This window comes from Mobula hypostoma, chromosome 2 (genome assembly GCF_963921235.1).
Source record: "Mobula hypostoma chromosome 2, sMobHyp1.1, whole genome shotgun sequence".
Taxonomy (NCBI): Eukaryota; Metazoa; Chordata; class Chondrichthyes; order Myliobatiformes; family Myliobatidae; genus Mobula; species Mobula hypostoma.
This window is the reverse complement of record NC_086098.1, coordinates 132747849-132766567: the sequence shown is the minus strand read 5'-3', so window position 1 is coordinate 132766567 and position 18719 is coordinate 132747849. Positions and strand designations below refer to the sequence as shown.

Here is an 18719-nt window from a genome sequence, read left to right as displayed (position 1 = left end):
GCCTGGCCTGTTGAGTTCCTCCATCATTTTGCCTGGATTTCCAGCATCTACAGAATTTCTCGCGTAAATAAAACCGTTTTCGACGGATTAATAACAGGTAGCCACCCTAATGGTTCTATTTACTAATCAATAGTATACGTGTTTCACAGTATCCACGGGTAACTAATTAGTACAGAAGTTTTATCTAATAGAGGAAAGACATACCATGAATAGAAGGTCACGCGTTTTTATTTTCAAAAGTAATAAATTTTATTCGTAACATTGTAACAAAAGAATAAACTGCGAAAAGTCCTTTACATTCTTAGCGTCACTTGGTAAATGCATTAACTAATGTTAGAAAATGTTTACTTAGCATAGCACCTTTGTCACTCTACCCTCCCCTCACCCCCGGAGTGAACTAATGTCCCCGACTCGGCCTCTCAACCTCTCCAAGTTAAGCAGCGGAAAGCCCCTGAACTGTTTTCCTTCCCCACGGAAGCTTTACACTGCATACACAAACGCACGGAGGAAATAAATTCAACAAATTATCTCGCACGAACTGTGCCAAGGGCAATTTGCTGAAAATAAACCCTTCTCGTGCATCTCCCTGCCTTTTCCACTTCTGATATCTAATCAGCAGCTTGGAATTGATATGACCGACAAATTGAATGGTACGGCGGTTCAGAGTTATTTTATCATTAAGCTGAACATTACTCGGGGGCATAGTTTATACAAAATCGAATTGTAATTACTTTGCGCCACGAAATATTTTGAAGAGAATCGCCAACCAATAATTCCCGCAAATTCCTGAGGTGCTGGGGTAGATATTAATATTCGGCCTTGAGTAAAATGGTCAGGAGACTCGGGCTGCTCTCTGGTTACAGGTTAAGGTCGGGACACATCGAGTTAACAAAATATCAGTGAACAAAATAGCTTTCCTGCCTTTCATCAGCTTTACGTTGTCCATGGCTTGGTGGTAATCACTGACCACTGTTTCTGAAATTCCAGCTTGTACTGAGGTTAGCAAATAACCATCCTTTCTCCACCAACTCCTCCCCAGTACTCTGCTCGTTATATTAACATACCCGCAATACTCAACGCATATAGCATGGGAAACAGCAGTAGAGAGGGTCATAGCAACCAAATGTTCACGAGATGGGTCAACATTTACGAAACGTTTGTTTATTTCAAGTTTAGAAGACTTTTGAGGAAGGGTTGGAGGGTGTACCGCTTCGACGTTCAAGGCCACAGCTGACTGTGAATGTGGTGAGCGTGTCCTATAGAACACTCTCAGTCAGGACGCGGTAACGATACTGGGGCGGAGAGCCATGTAATTGTTTAACCGTCCGCCACATTTCCAGTAAGATTCACCTGAACGGCATCGCAAAACTAGTTGTAAACTATATATTTTATTAATTTTAATAAAGGCTGCTCTCACTCTCACTTCCGTTTTAAATCTTCTCCCAGTGTAAACTACATTGGTTGCAATTTATTAACAGCCCAGCAGCCTGGTTGCGAAATAACGTGAGGACGAGGACTTTGAGCGTCTGAATGAACGGCGGCGCTGCTGCCTAATCTAATCTCTTGATGGTTATATCGTTTTAAAAGGGATCATCCATCAGCGAGAGCACGGAATGGAATTTGATCGAGATTTCAATGTTCATTCTCGTTCTGTTGCTGCTGTCCCCAACGCTTCCTTACAGCTTTTTTTTTAACAGCGGTACATTCTGCCGTCACCTGAACTAATGGACACAATTTACGGGCATGTGTTTACACATTTATATCTTCATACACTGATTTACCTGGTTATTCACCAAATGTTATTTTTGCTGCCTATTGAATGTTCATTGCAATTTAAACACACATCATCATCATCCGAGAATCTTGCATCTGCAATCCCTTACATCGTCATTGTGTTGATGGTAGAACTATGTCCAGATGAAAGGTCACAGGTGACTTGATCCTGGTGCGTATCCTTGCAAGCAGAGCAAGTGCCGCACCTGCCCCTCACTACCTCACTCACTACCACTCGGGGCTCCAAACAGCCCTTTCAGCTGAGGCGGCACTCCTCTGCTGTCGCGATGAGGTCACGCTCAGGCTAGAGGAGCAACGCCTTATATTCCGGCTGGGTAGCCGCTAAACTGATGGCATGAACATCGATTTCTCAAACTTTCGGTCATGTCCCCTCCCTCGCCATTCCCCATCCCCATTTCCCTCTCTCACTCTCTCTCCTTACCTGCCCATCACCTCCCTCGGGTGCTCCTCCCCTCTCCCTTTCTCCCATGGTCTTCCTCCTTCTCCAGACCTTTCTCTTACGCCAATCGACTTCCCAGCTCTTCACTCCTTCCCCCTCCCGGTTTCACCTGTCACCTACCACCTTGTACTTCTTCCTCCCCTGCCCCCGCCTTCTTACTCTGACTCCCCATCTTTTCTTCTCCAGTTCTGATGCACGGCCTCGGCCGCATACGTCGACCGTTCACTCTTCTCCATAGATGCAGCCTGGCCTGGGTTCCTCCGCCATTTTGCGTGTGCTGCTCTGTGCAGCCGAGTGTCTTCAGTCCCGAAAGTACTTGTCAGCAGCTGTTAATGACGGGGATACAACGGCCATCTTGCGCACAGCAAGCCCAAAGATATAGCAGCAGAATTACGGAGAAATAATCTGGTTTATTGATGTTCTTATACACTTCTCGGGCATACAGATGCAGAGCGACACTTCATATATCCACACCTAAACTTTAACACACGGGCATACACACATCTACAGTCGCATTTGAAATAAAATGCTGGAGGTACTTAGCGGGTCAGATAGAATTGATGACGGGAGAAACTGTTAATATTTCATCTCAGTGACCTTTCATCAGAACGCTTCCATTATTAGCATCCAGCATGACAGGAAACACACATACGCAGATTTCTATTCGAAAGTAATTTGATTTTCGCTAGGCTCGTTTTCTTCAGACAAATCGCGTCAGCCGTGAGGGCTGCTTCCGATTGTACAATTCAACCCTCTGACGATTTCGAGGAACTGCATGAATGATCTCTAGCTTCTCTCAGCAGCGCCTCGGTTTCGGAGGCGACGCCTCTCAGTGGGATGTGGAACGCCACGAGTTGGAAGGTGACACGGTTTAACTTTACCGCCTCCTTGTGATGACCAGGCGCCGGCATGAAAGATCGCTGTCAGTTCTAGACGCTCGGTCACTAATGCACGTTCCCAGGGAAGAATTAAAGTGTGTGTGTGTGTGTTGGGTGGGGGGGGGGGGGTGCTGTTTACAGGAGATGCTTTGGGAAGTATATTTTTAACACAGAGGGTGGTAAATGCCCGGGATGCCGGGGGTGGAAGCAGATAAGATGGTAATGTTTAAGAGGCATTTAGATAGGCACAAAGAACATGCAAAGGAGGGAGGAGTATATATTATATTCAGGTAGATAGGTTTACTTGACTTGGCATTGTATTCGGACCGAACGGGATGCTCCTGTGCTGTACTCTTCTATGTCTAAATTCCAGTAATTGAACGAGAAAGAGACTCATTGACCACCGCGGACCAAGGGGAGCTAGTAAAATAATGTATTTGATTCGATGTTGCATCCAAACGTGCAGTGGAATGTGTCGATGCCACAGCCCCGGACTGTGCTGGGGCCAGTCCGCACGTGTTGCCACGCTCCCGGCATCCCACGATTCACTAACCCCTAACCATACTGCCTTGGAATGTGGGAGGAAACCGGGGCATGGCGGTCACGGCGACAGCGTGCAAACCCCTTACAGACAGCGGCGGCGGGAATCGGTGATCGCTGACGCTGTAAACTGATGGCGTTAGCTGCTACGCTACGGCGCCGCCCCCTGCCAGAAAAAGTCTTCAGTAGGTCATGTAGTATCTGTGGAGAGAGAAGGGCATTTCAGATGGAAGATCCTTGGCCGGTGGGGAGCATGGCACCGGTTTCAGTGACCCATGGAACAGGTGGCGAGGAGGGGGACATGCAGGAACTGGGAGACTGGTTCACAACCACAGGACAACATTTGTGCTGGTTCTGTGCAAGAATAAAACATGCGCTGCAGAACGGGGACACGAGAGTGAAGATTGTGGAATCTGAAGCAACAAAGAGCGGAGCTGGAATACTCCTCTGAGCTCTCCTAGCCTCTTGTTTGTTGCTCAGAACTCCGCAGACTCTGAAATAAAACCGAAAAGTGCTGGAATACTGGCGGGAAGATGCTGCCTTACCTAATGAGTACCTGCAACACTAATTTGATTTCTGTGTAAAACTAGTTTGAGTTAGTCACATTCCCTATGTCCCTATCCAGGCCCCTTCCTGCATAGCTCTGTAAATCTTTCCAGAAAGGTATTTAACTACCTCTTTTCTGAGTACTACGGTTAAATCTATCTCCACTGCTTCCTCTAAGACCCAACCTCTCACTGGTTGAAAATGTCTTCTCTTTCTGTCGAAGGTAGTTCTTCTCCATTTCAAAGTTCAAAATTCAAAGTCTACTTATTATCGAAGTACATATGTGTCATTATATACAACCCTGAGGTCAATTTTCTTGCGGACATTCACAGTATACAAAGAAACACAATAAAGTCAGTGAAAAAAACACACATAAGCCAAAAAATGTGCAAAAGACAACAAACTGCAAATACAATAAGAAAAAATTCAATAATAATAATAATAATATCAGTATCGGGTTTATTATCACTGGCATGTGTCCTGAAATTTGTTAACTTATTAGCAGCAGCTCAATGCAATACATAATATAGAAGTAAAATAAATAAATTACTGTATTTATATATTGAATAGATTAAAAATCGTGCAAAAACAGAAATGATATATATTAAAAACAGGTTCACAGGTTCAATGCCTATTTAGGAATCAGATGGCAGAGGGGAAGAAGCTGTTCCTGAATCGCTGAGTGTGTGCCTTCAGGCTTCTGTACCTCCTACCTGATGGCAACAGTGAGAAAAGGGCATGCCCTGGGTGCTGGGGGTCCTTAATAATGGATACTGTATTTCTGAGACACTGATCTTTGAAGATGTCCTGGGTACTTTGTAGGCTAGTACCCAAGATGGAGCTGACTAGATTTACAACCTGTGCAGGTTCTTTTGGTTCTGTGCAGTAGCTCCCCACCCCGCAATACCAGACAGTGATGCAGCCTGTCAGAATGCTCTTCACAGTACATCTATAGAATTTTTTGAGTGTTTTTGTTGACATACCAAATCTCTTCAAACTCCTAATGAAATATAGTTGCTGTTAGGTCCCAACATATCTTGACGCCCAGCAATTTGAAACTGCTCACTCTCTCCACTTCTGATCCCTCTGTGAGGATTGGTATGTGTTCCTTCGTCTTACCCTACCTGAAGTCCACAATTGGCTCTTTCATCTTACTGACATTGAGTGCAAGGTTGTTGCTTCAACACCACTCCACTAGTTGGCATATCTTGCTCCTTTATGCTTTCTCATCTTCATCTGAGATTCTACCAACAATGGTTGTATCATCAGCTAATTTATAGATGGTTTCTGAGCTCTGCCTAGCCACACAGTCAAGAGTATAGCGAGAGTAGAGCAGTGGGCTAAGCACACACCCCTGAGGTGCACCAATGTTGATCATCAGTGAGGAGGAGATATTATCACCAATCCACACAGATTGTGGTCTTCCGGTTAGGAAGTCGAGGATCCAATTGCAGAGGGAGGTACAGAGGCCTAGGTTCTGTAGCTTCTCAATCAGGATTGTGGGAATGATAGTGTTAGATGCTGAGCTATAGTTGATGAACAGCATCCTGACATTGGTGTTTGTGTTGTCCAGGTGGTCTAAGGCCACGTGAAGAGCCATTGAGATTGCATCTGCAGTTGACCTATTGTGGCAATAGGCAAATTGCGGTAGGTCCAGGTCCTTGCTGAGGCAGGAGTTCAGTTTAGTCATGACCAACCTTTCAAATCATTTCATTACTGTAGATATGAATGCTACTGGGTGATAGTCATTAAGGCAGCCCACATTCTTCTTCAAAGGTATGATTGTTGTATTTTTGAAGCAAATGGGAACTTCCGCCTGTAGCAGTGAGAAGTTAAAAATGCCCTTGAACACTCCCATCAGTTGATTGGCACAGGTTTTCAGAGCCTTACCAGGTACTCTGTCAGGACCTTCTGCTCCCTTAGTTCTTGACTATTCAATCAAAGAAAAATGTTTTTTTTTCTCTCCTTTCACTCTATTAATCTTATTTATCAGATCTCCTCCCTCTTCCAAAGAGAATATATCAACCTTCTCCCATCTATGCACTTAACCAAAGTCCCTAATCCATGGAATCACCATGGGAAATCTTGTCTTCACCCTCTCCAAATCCTCCACAGTCTGGCTAAACTGTAGAGCCCAGAGCTGGAATAGTCTTTCAGTTGCAACTGAACTTACAGATATAAAAAAAATCACCATGACTCCCTTGCTTTTGTTTGTCCCAGCTTAGTTCACAATCCCAGATTCCTTATTACAACTTTGTAAGCTTCCCCTGCCACTTTAGATTGGTTTTGTTTGTCACATGTGCATTGAACCATCAAAACGTACAGTGTTTTTAATGTCAACATTGTCTGAGGATGTGCTGGGAGCTGACCTCAAGAGTCGCTGTGCTTCCAGCACCAATACAGCATACCCACAACCTACTAATCCTTACTAACCTGTATACCTTTGAAGTTTGGGAAGAAACTGGAGCACCAGATCTCCCACAGAGTCACAGAGAGTATGAACAAACCCCTCATAGGAGTGCCCCATTGCCCCATTTGCTGGCACTGTAAACCATTACTCTAGCCACTAGAGTACAGTGCTTCCAACAAACTATGCCCATACAGTTGCTATGTGTGCTGCTTGGGTTTCCAGATTCCCTCTTTTTTATGCCTCCATATCTTCAGATGTATCAGTTCCTGCAGAGAAGGTGGTGCTGAAGCCAAGATTGTCTCTGCCGTTATACTGTATTGAATAGTGCAGAAGGCCGAGCTCTCTACTCCAGCTCACCTTTTATTTTCTCCTCTAACATACCTGCTCCTGTGTCCTATGATCTTATACCACATTGTATTCTTTGATAAGGGGGACTCTTAACCTCTCAAGCTAGCTCACGATGGCTTTGCACCTCATTGTCTGTCTGCACTGCATTGTGTTATTGCCTCCTCTTGTGCTACCCAGGTGCAATGTTGTAATGCAGTGATCTGTATGGCTGGCATGTAAAACAAATGCATTCACTGTAACTCAGAAGTGAATGACATGAATAAACCAGTTTACCAGGGAAAACAAATCCCGCCTATCACATCTCTCTCCATAACTGTAATGCTGCATCTCAGATGCACCCTGAGACTCTCCAGCGTAATTGTGTCTTTCCAATAGTATGGTGACCAGAACTTCACATAGTTCTATGGTTGCTGCTAAACCTATGTTTAATGCAATCACCTCTCGGCTCATGTATTCTATAGCCTGGCTATTGAAGACCAGTTTCCTGTTTGCCTCTTCACTGGTTTATATACCTTAAGGATAGAACTTCAAGAGTACGGCACAGGAACAGGGACCTCCACCAACAATGTTGTGCCAACTATTTAAGCAAACAGTGGCTAATTAAAGTATCCCTTCTGTCTGCACATGGTCTGTGTCCCCTCATTCTCTGCTTATTCCTGTGTCTGTCTAACAGCCTCTTAAATATCTTTATCTACTACCACTTCCAGCAGCACATTCCAATTGGAATTTATCAATTTCCCAATTTCCCAAATGCAGCACTTCATACTTCCCATATTAATTTTCATCTGCCACCGGTCAGTCCCATTAGCTTGTCTACATCTCCTTGACATATTTTACTGTCCTTTGAGTTCCATGTTATTTGCACATTTGGTAAACGTGATATACACATCATTTTAAATGTGTAGTGATGGTCGAACACCTTCCCAAACACTTCGTCTCCCAGTTTCCTTGAACTCTGCCACTTTTCCATGCAAGCTGCTCTTTTATTCCACTTGCTTCGACCTTGATCACTTGCGTGTTACGCCGCACTTTATCGCCCCCCCATTTAGAAGTCTATATATGCCACGACCGTTTTTTCTTCTCCAGAAGCTCTGCCTCGTTCGTGTGAGGGGGATTGGTTGGCGCCATTCTGGCGAATTATTCCATACCTAAAGTAGTAAAATCGAAACGGAACGTAGGGTTGCAGCTACAGAGAAAGAACCAGAACATGCAAAGGCCGTGGTTAGGTAGATAGGGTGAGTGGTTGGGGAATTTGGAGAAATTATCTTCAGCGTCTGGGAGATCCGTTCAAAAGTCTGTTAACAGCGGGATCGAAATTGTCCTTGAGCCTGGCGTGCGTGCCATCAGGCTTCTATATCCTTTACCGGAAGGGAGAGGGGAAAAGAAAGAATGTCTGGGGTGGAAGGGGTCCTTAAGCGCGGTCGGAGTCGATGGAGGGAAGACAGGTTTGTGTGATGGAGCCGGGCAACTTGGATAGAACAGTTGACTAACCAATCTACGCAAACACGGGGAAATCTGCAGATGCTGGAATTTCAAGCAACACATATAAAAGTTGCTGGTGAACGCAGCAGGCCAGGCAGCATCTCTAGGAAGAGGTACAGTCGACGTTTCGGGCCGAGACTCTTCGTCCTGACTAACCAATCTATCTGTGTTGGCTTCCCCTAATCAATTCACACTTCCAATTGACTGCAAACCCTGCCTCTCTGTTTCTAGGACTTGTCTCGGTGCCGAGGTTAGACCAGCGGTGGCCGGAAAAATATAAACATGAGCATTAAACAAATTTGTCCCGACAACGGGTCAGCCGCTGAAAAGTGATTCCTCCGTGTACTGCTCTCTCCAAACATCTTCCTAAACTGTACCCGCCTGTTTTTTTTCGGGTCGCCCTCTTGGCGTTTGGCCAGAGTAGTTTTAAAATTTGAAAAAGGTCGGCTCACCCAATTCCTCCTATACTGCCACCTCGGAGGTGCACGTTACGGTCGGATATTTCAAGTGCAAGTAAAGTGCGATAATCAAACAAGCGCATGCTAAGTGTGGGAGGGGAAGATTCCTGTCGGAATCGGTCTCAGATCTGTCCAGTGTTTGCCGATTAGAAACTCCGCCGCTGGTGTCGGCTTCTCACATTGTTCTGAGTTGGGATTATATTTAACGAGCCCTCTCGGTCGCCGCACGCAAATGCAAGGAAGCAGGCTGCAGAGCTGGAAGTGTTCCGTCCGAGACCCTCATAAACCCGCAGAAGAGGGAGACCAAGCTACCCTCCCTTTAAATGCGGGGTTCACTCTTTCTCATGCGAAATCAACATCGGCTGTCGAGACCGATGATCTCAGAGGGGCTGTTAAGAGTTGCACTTTAACAAAAGCACCTTCCATATCCTTTTCTCTGTCCGTCGATGAGTTAGCCCTATCAACTGATGACTTAATAAACCCTTTGAAAAATCCCTTGGCTGCTACGCCATGTGACAGGAGGCGGACAGATACTCAGTATATATACGGGTTGAGGTGCCAGCAGTCCGCAAGAAACTCTTTTTGTCTGCAGAGTCGATAAGACAGCCGACTTTAATGAAGTGCATTCGCCGGGATATATATTACGTTTTCCCTCGGTGTCAGAGAGCGGGACAAATTGGTTTCATTTAAACACCGTAGGTGATTGCCTCTCACAAAGACCGAACCAGGACCTTCTACATATAAACATGAATATATTTTGTACCACGTTTAACGTGTGTTAGGAGGGAGGAGGAGGAACATTTTTCAACTTGGTGACTTTTACACGCTGAGGACTTCTCCTGTTGACCCAAAACCCGAAACAAAAAACAACGGAATGCTTTCTAACCGGACTTACACGCTGGGACGAGTGCTGGAGAAGGAAGTGGCGGCTGTGAAGGAACTGAGCAAGCCGGGAGTGCAACTGGTGTTGGCCCTGGTACTGTCGGCGGTGCTCGGACTGCTGGTTTGGAAGTGGCTGCAGCACCAGTTGCGGGAGTGGGACCGCCCAAGCCCTCCCGGCCCTTTCCCCTGGCCCGTGATCGGCAACGCGGCTCAGCTCGGCGACCTTCCCCACATCACCTTCAGCGGGATGGCCCGGAGGTACGGTAACGTCTTCCGCCTGAAGCTCGGTAGCCGCACGGTGGTGGTGCTGAACGGCGAAGATGTCATCCGCCAGGCGTTGATCCGGCAAGGCGGCGACTTTGCGGGACGTCCCAATTTTACCTCCTTCAAGGTGGTGAGTGGCGGCCGGAGTTTAGCTTTTCGGAGCAACGGCCAGCTCTGGAAGTCGCACCGCAAGGTCGCCCACTCCACCGTCAGGGCTTTCTCTACCTTCAACTTAAACACCAAGACGATGTTCGAGGGACACGTGGTGTGCGAGATGCACCAGCTGATCCGCCTTTTCCTCAACAGGAGCGGAGAGGGAGCTTTCTTTGACCCGTGGAGCGACCTGACCGTGGCCGTGGCCAATATCATGAGTGCCGTTTGCTTCGGCAAGAGGTACAGCCACAGCGACGTTGAATTCCGGGAGTTGCTGTCCAACAACGACCGCTTCGGGAAAACGGTAGGAGCGGGCAGCCTGGTGGATGTCATGCCCTGGCTCCAGTACTTCCCCAACCCGATCCGCACCATCTACAACGATTTCAAGCAGATTAACCGGGAGTTCTACCACTTCATCCTGGAGAAGGCGAAAGAGCACCGTCTCACCTTCCGCCCGCAGCGGATCCGCGACATGCTGGACGCCTTTATCCGGACAATCGATCACCAGCAGGGCACTGGGCTCAGCCCGCAGTACGTCGAGGCCAGTCTTACCGACATCTTCGGGGCCAGTCAGGACACCCTGTCCACAGCCCTGCACTGGCTGATCCTGCTCATGGTATCGAAGCCCGAGGTGCAGAGGAAGATCCAAGAGGAGGTGGACCGGGTGGTGGGGAGGGAGCGCATCCCTACCATCCAGGACGAGCCACGTCTGCCCTACCTGGTGGCTTTTCTGTACGAGTCCCTGCGCTTCAGCAGTTTCGTGGCGCTCACCATCCCTCACTCCACCACCAAGGACACGCTGCTCCACGGATACCACATCCCCAAGGACACGGTAGTTTTCGTCAACCAGTGGTCCGTCAACCATGACCCCCAGAAGTGGCCGGAGCCGGAGCTCTTCGATCCCACCAGGTTCCTGAACGAGGATGGGAGCGTGAACAAGGACCTGACAAGCAGGGTGATGATCTTCTCCCTGGGCAAGAGAAGGTGCATCGGCGAGGAGCTGTCGAAGATGCATCTCTTCCTCAGTATCGCCTTGCTGACCCATCAGTGCACCTTCAGCGCCAACCCCAAAGAGAAGCTGATGCTGGACTTTACGTACGGCTTGACCTTAAAACCCAAGCCCTTCACCATCAACGTGACCCTGCGGGACACAATGGAACATCTACAGGCGGCCGTGCAGAGAATGGAACAAGCGGAGGACAAGCAATGGCGAGTCACAACTAACCCTTTATTTTGAAAACATAACGTGATTCTAAAGTAAGAAATCTTGTCCGCGGTACTTGACACCTCTTCCGGTCGCTGGTTTTGGATACTGGAGCGAATCCAACCCACGGCGGAGATCAGGCTGAAATTCAGTTATTTCTTTCCAGCCGGGTGTACGACGGAACTGACAGAAGCATTCTGAGTGCAGGTTTAAAAATGGAAATTATGTAGAAATTAGTTTTGATAAGTGTGTATGTCACTGGCCCACTCTCAATCCGATTGACAATACACTCTTTCCCAGCCTAACCGGGTGTTACCGATATTGGCTTGCCTGCCCCAGAGTTATTAATTTGAAAAAAAAGGCTCTGAACTTTCGAACGGCAGTGTTTGAGACTTGATCAGATAATAACAGGCGCTGGACTCGGCAAATGATTGTGCAGGGGAACGTACTGCGGTACCTGTGTTGACAGGTAACTGGGTCTTTTTTTTGGGGGGGGGCAATATGACAAATGGAGTGGTTACTACAAATATTCGTGGAGAGCAATCTACACTGCCAGGACTGGAACATTTCGCCTTCCTTCGTTACCCACAGCCGGTCTAACTCAATTATATCGCTCCCGTGCTCCCTGGAAACGGTAGAGGAGCTAGACGCTGAAATTGTATCTGGCGTTGTGATTGGGTTAATTAGTGCCTCGGGGACATCCCGTATTTGTGCTGAGACGAGCCATTTATCTCGCACTGGCCTTACAGCAACTGGCTGGAGAGATCCCGTCTTCACTTTCCAGAAGTTCTGCACTTTATTTCAGGTTAAAAAAACCAGGATTTCCATAAGTTAAACAATGATTCCGATATATCACTATATTTAGTCTCGAAAGTATGTGATTAATCCTGTTCTGTGAGCCTGTAACGGCAGAGACAAAAGGGCAGGAAGAAGTCGGCTGGTGGTTCTGACAAGAGTATCTGCGGAAACCTGTCACGCAGTCTCTCTAGCTGCAAGCACGCCATAAGCTTTATACTGTAGCTGGAAAAGGGAACTCTGTTGATCTTCTATAGACCTGTAAGCTCTAATCGTTCGAAATCAGTGTTATAGAACTCTCTAAAGTTTTAGCGGAGAACTTGCCTCTAAGTTATAATTCATTTGATTACACACAGGCTTTAAATGGTCAATAATCTGACCGGAAAATACATCTTAAGGCGTTACCTCTCGCTCTCTCTCTCTGCCTCTCTGTGTGTGTGTGTCTCTCTCTCTCTCTCTCTGTCTCTCTCTCTCTGTCTCTGAATTTAATCCAATTCATATTGTTATAAATTCAACAATTAAGCAAAACCTGTGGACTTGGATTAGTGGTAAACAAATGCCACATGGTTATCTTCACTAGAATCACTGATTGATGTCATCTCAGCTATCCAGAGTTCATGACAACTAATACAAATAGTTTTTAATCAATTTTTTTTATGTCATTTGGTATATGTTAGTAAGATGTCAATTGTCAGTCAGGAAACTGGAAGCATTGAATAGGATAATGATGACGGCATCCTGAATTTTATGAAACAAAATCACTAATTAAAGTAAAATTGCATCAGAATAGCTGAGGACAAAACCACAAACTTTATTTTATTTGGCCTATTAGAAGCCTGTTTGGTTGATCAGAATCAACAAAAATCTTTGACCTAATCAAACTTAATACTGTATGCCATCTGAAATATAGTCATATTAAAATGGAATAAATTTGCTGGCACAGTCAAGGTACAGTACAACACTCTAAGGGGTTCCCTCTCCATCTCCCTCTCTTTTTCTGTCTGTCTGATCTGCAAAAAGGAGAGAAAGACCAAGTTGCTTGTTGTCCTGACAGACAAACTGTAGTGATGCAGTCATCAGCCTCCACCTAATTTTGATGGGGGCAGTGGGATGGGGAAATATTCAGTGTTGATTAGAATCTATTGGCTTATCAGAAAGTACATGCACGTGGATGTCAGACGATGTTGGGGGGAGGATTGCCGACCATGTCTTCCCTATTCCCAACCACCCACCCCACCAGTTTGAATGACTGAAAATCCCAAATTAGCCTCAAAGACAAGAAAGGGTAAGTTTGTTCCACCTACTGTGAAACAGTTCTTCAGATATGAATTCATTACCCTCCAATAGTCAGTGGATTTGGAAGAAAAAAAGGAAAGGGGTGGGTTTCTGGACTGTATGTACATGTGTAAGAAGGGCACTGGTTAGTGTGTTAGAATCCATATTAATTATGCTTAGAGGAAGGAGTGAACATTAAGCCTTTATTGCACAGGTAAGCAAAAACAAATTGCAAACCTTTTCCCAACAACATTTACAGATTGCAGTTAAATAAATTCCACTCAGTAAAATAATCCACTTTTAGGAAACACTATATTATGCACATACTGTGTAAACATCATTAATAACTTTCTCCATGTACCTTGTTTAATTAATGCACATTAATTTCTGTTCTGAGAGAAATGGCTTAGCTGCAAGAAGCTAGATCTAGTTGCAGATTAAACTTTATAAGTGAATTTTGACAGTGTCGTTTTTTTGACATGCCTTTCCCTGTCATATAAAGCTCTATTGCTTCATGTCTAGATGTGTGCCTCACCAGTCACCACTTACACTTGCATTGTTGGAAGGATCAATGATTACAGATTATTGTTCGTTTGCTTCACCCCTAAATATCATATTTGCAGATGCCATATTTATTAGCATAAGTAAAGCAGAAAATGAAAATAATATTAAGGTTGAATTAGTAAATATTACTTTTGAAGTGTTAAAAATCAGGTAGCTTGTCAAGTGATTGCTACATGGTCTCTGCAGTTATTGAACAACCTTTTCTAATTGATTATTCTCATAATTTCAGAATATTCGCATGTCAAAGCAACAGCAACATAGCTACTTGCAGATGTGTGATTATAATATCTGTCGTAACAAGTTTCCTGTATGTCAAATAAGAGATATTAAAATGATAATTTATCTTTGGGAAACTAGGCAGTTCATGAGAGATTAGAGGAGGTGCAAGTGTTTGCAGTGTGTGCACAAGCAGCTCAGGGCAAGCACACGGTTTGATGAAAATTCTTGCCAAATGACCTTTCAGAACCTTTCAAACCATTACTGCCTGTCAAACCACACTGCTGACAACTATACCCTGAAGATGAGTACTGTTATTTCCCTGAACATACAGAAATCTCAGGTGTCTGCCATTTCTGTGGACTCCTCAGACTTAGTCTGTATCTGTGAATTGATGTCAGATAGGGATAAGTTATTTTCTTACATATGTGTTGATCAAAACAAGTTTATACTCCATTCTTTTGTCCCTACTGATTTTAAATCTGATTGATCTTTCAGACAAAATAGGAAATATAATTATATATTTATGTATGAGAAAACACATATAATAAATCATATTTAAGATATGTATTTTCATATTGTCTTATAAGCTTTAACACATTTAGAAGGATGCTATTCCTTTTATTTTCAATATCAACAATTTAACTTGCATTATCAGCATTTTTGTCCCTTGATTATATGTGTATATCATAAAATACCTATTGTAATCAAAGCCTGTGATTGTTAAAAACACTGTAAAAGATAAAGAATTTTATAAATTGAAACTTTCCTGTTCCTACTTTAAATTTTAACCAATTTATGCATATTTCAAATGTATTCAGTATACCTGCAAATTATGAATTGTGTATTTTGAAAAACCAGACTAGTGCACTTTGAATATGTTGTAATTAAAGTAGCAAATCAGTACTGAAATCTATTCAATGGTTTGTGTTTCTCATAAAAAGAAAGTTATAATCAAACAATGAAACGTCATTTAACATTGTTTCATGCCATCAAACTGATTCAGTAAAGAGATCTCTTAGTACCCACACAAAATGCTGGAGCAGCTCAGCGGGTCAGGCAGCGTTACAACATTAGGTTGGGTGCTGTACTGGGTTCCATGCAATATTGCTTTTGGTGACAACATCTAGAAACATGTCAGACTGAACATTTTTACTGACACCACCCACCTCTACTCAAACATCACTCTGCTTGATTATTCTCATGAATTGATACGTTAGTCTATTATTATTACATTGACCAAGGTACTGTGCACTGAAGAACTTCACCTTGCATGCCACCCATGTGGATAATTTTATCACATCAGTTCTTAGAGGCAGTAGGAGGGAAAAACAATAAAAGAATGCAGAATAAAGTGTTACAATGACAGAAAAATACACTACAGGCAGACAATAAAGTGTAAGGCCAAGACAAGGTATATTGTGAAGTCAAGAGTCCATCTTATCACACAGTGCTACCATTCAGTGGTCTTATTGCGGCAGAATAGGGACAGTACTTGAGCCTGATGGTATGTGCTTTCATGCTTTTGTATCTTCTGCTTGACGGGAGGGGGAGAGCGGAGAATGTCTGGGGTGGGTAGGGTCCTTCATTTTGCTGGCTGCTTTACTGAGGCAGTGAGAAGTGTGGTCAGAGTGGGTGGAGGGGAGGCCGGTTTTGTTAACGTGCTCAGTGGTGTTCACAACTTGCTACAGTCCCAGGCAGAGCATTTGCCATTCCAAGCTGTGATGCATCTGGATGGGATGCTTTCTACAGTGCTTCTCTATTGAGAGCCAAAGAGGACATGCAAAATCTCTTTCACCTCCCAAGGAAGTGGAGGTGCTGGTGCACTCTCCTAGCCATGGCATCTACATGGTAGCGCCAGAACAGGCTATTGATGATGTTCGCTCCCAGCAACTGGAAGTTCTCAATCCTCTGAACCTCAGCACCATTGATGCATACAGATAGGTGTCTAGTAATCTGATAGCACTTTAACAACACGTTATGACCAATTATTTCACTTCCATAACAGTTATTCCAATTATTTCTACTCCTTAGCTTAACAGCTGCTTAACAACATCTTACCTTTAGGTTGACGATTTCAACACATCCCTGCCTCGTTTTCAGATTCCAACCTCTATAAATTTGAGCTCATTCTGAACTCCATTGGCTCTATTCCAAATCCCTCTCTGGTCAGATTAGTAAATAAAATTGAATTCAGAAATAGTTTTCATATAATCTCATGTATCAAGGGACAGTGAAAAACTTGATTTGCCAATTTATTCATACAGATCAATTCAATATGACAGTGCATTGTATTAGTACAAGAATAAACAATAAATGAGTGTTACAGTTACAGAGAAAGTGGAGTGCAGGTAGGTAATAAAGTGCAAGGCCATGACAAGGTAGATTGTGAGGTCAAGAATCCACCTTATTGTACTAGAGAAACGTTCAATAGTGTTATAACAGTTGGATAGACGCTGTCCTTGAGCCTGGTGGTACGTGCTTTCTGCCAGATGAGTGGGTGGGGAAGAAAAGAGAAGGAGAGAAGGTCCGAGGGGAGGTCTTTGAATGTGTTAGCTGCTTTACTGAGGCAATGAGAAGTATGGACTGATACAATGGAGGGGAGGCTGTGTCCACAACTCTCTTCACAAACAGAGAAATTGCCATACTATGCAGTGACGATTCCAGACAGAATGTTTTCTATAGTACATCAGTAAAAATTGCTGAGGGTCAATGGGGACATGTCAAATTTCTTTAGCCTCCTGAGGAAGTAGAAGCACTGGTGTGCTTTCTTTGTTATGACATCAGTATAGTGGGACCAGACAGGCTATTGGTGATGTTTACTCCTATGAACCTGAAGATCTCAACCTTCTCGACCTTAGCACCCTTGGTGTAAATAGGACCTTATGAACCTACATCCCCAACCTTTCTGAAGTTAATGATCAGCTTGTTTGTTCTGCTGATGTTGAGGGAAAGTTTGATGTCATGGTACCATGTCACTAGACTCTCTGTCCCCTTCCTGTGCTCTGATTAATCATTATTTAAGCTGCGGTCCATTACAGTGGCATCATTTGCAAACTTGTGGATGGAGTTTGAGCATAATCTGGCCATGCAGTCATGAGGGAATGAAGATGCAGTCTTGTGGAGCATCAGTGCAGAGGATCATCGAACGCACTTGAAGTATTGTGTGCATTTCTGGTTGCAGCATTATGGAAAGGACATGGTTGGCCTGGAGAGAGGGCAAACAAGATTCATCAGGATGTTGAGGTTCACTTATGGGGAGAGATTGAATTGGCTGAGTTTGTTCTCTCTCTGGAGTGAAGCAGGTCAGCAGGTGACTAGACAGGCATTAATAGAATAGGTAGCTAGAATCCTTTTACAATGACAGTGGTATCAAAAAAATGAGGACATCAATTAATCATCATTAAGGTGAGAGTAAAGGGTTTTAGAGGGGACTTGAGAAGGTTTTTTACACAATGAGTGGTTGATATCTGGAACTTGCTGTCAAAGGAGGAGCTGGAATTGGATACAATCGCTACATTTCAGAGACATTTAAACTAATGCTGAAATAGGCAAATCGTAGGATACAAATCTAGTGCAGACAGATGGTCTCACGTAGATCAGGGCTTCCCAGCCTGGGCTCTATAGACCCCCTGCTTAACGGTATTGGTCTATGGCATAAAAAAGATTGGAAACCAGTCATCTAGATAGACATAAAGATCAGCATGGACATGATGGATTGAAGAATCCATTTCTGTCTCTGTGACTCTGTGACACATGCTATTCATGATGTGGGTCAAGTGTCAAACTTCACTGTTATTTTTTATGAATGTAAGTATCAAGACCTGCATTTATTATCAACCCCTAATATATTTTGGTGCAGCTAGCCACCTTCTTGAAACTTGCAGTTCCTCTGGTGAAGATAGTGTACTTCCTCTGTATTGTTGGGAAAAATTGCAGAATTTATGCCCCTTGAAGGAGAGGCAACAATTTTTTTTAAAAGTTAGGAATGTGACCTGGACAAGATGGTGTGCCGATTGTGGCCATTGATCTATTGATCTTTCTGGTGGATTTGTCAGCGTAGCCAAGACAAGAAACCGCAGTCTGGGTGTAGAGTTTCTGGAGGTTTGTTTTGGTTGAACCCATCCAGAGGAGCGGAGAGTGTTCCACTGCACATCACATGGGTGGTGGAAAAGCATTAGGGTGAAAAGAAATGATTCACATCCCACGGAATACTCAACCTCTGACCTCCTCTTGTGACCACAGGATCCATTTAAAGTCAAAGTTTGTTTGATTATTGCCCTGCAGAGTGCTCTGAGATGTACTATTAAAGTTGAATAAGCCGTGCATTCTGTAGTTAAGAGCATCAAATGCAGAGAACATAAGAACATACGTTTAAAACACAGTTATTGTTCCCCCACCATATCCACAGTTCATTAACAGCATGGCTGATCCAGTCTTGGCTCCAACACAACTTTCCCACTCCCTCTGA

General features: G+C 44.3%; 1 protein-coding gene across 1 annotated transcript; it reads left to right on the top strand.

The window, feature by feature from the left end:
* The first annotated feature begins 4654 nt into the window (after window positions 1-4654).
* On the top strand, window positions 4655-15158 carry LOC134342489 (cytochrome P450 1B1). The gene has a single exon (XM_063040687.1). It carries the CDS (start codon window positions 9770-9772, stop codon window positions 11429-11431), a length of 1662 nt encoding a protein of 553 aa, XP_062896757.1. The 5' UTR covers window positions 4655-9769; the 3' UTR covers window positions 11432-15158.
* Window positions 15159-18719: the final 3561 nt, after the last annotated feature.

Excerpts from the sequence above, each read along its gene's own strand:
- LOC134342489 (XM_063040687.1), top strand. The coding sequence starts at position 9,770 with ATGCTTTCTAACCGGACTTACACGCTGGGACGAGTGCTGGAGAAGGAA.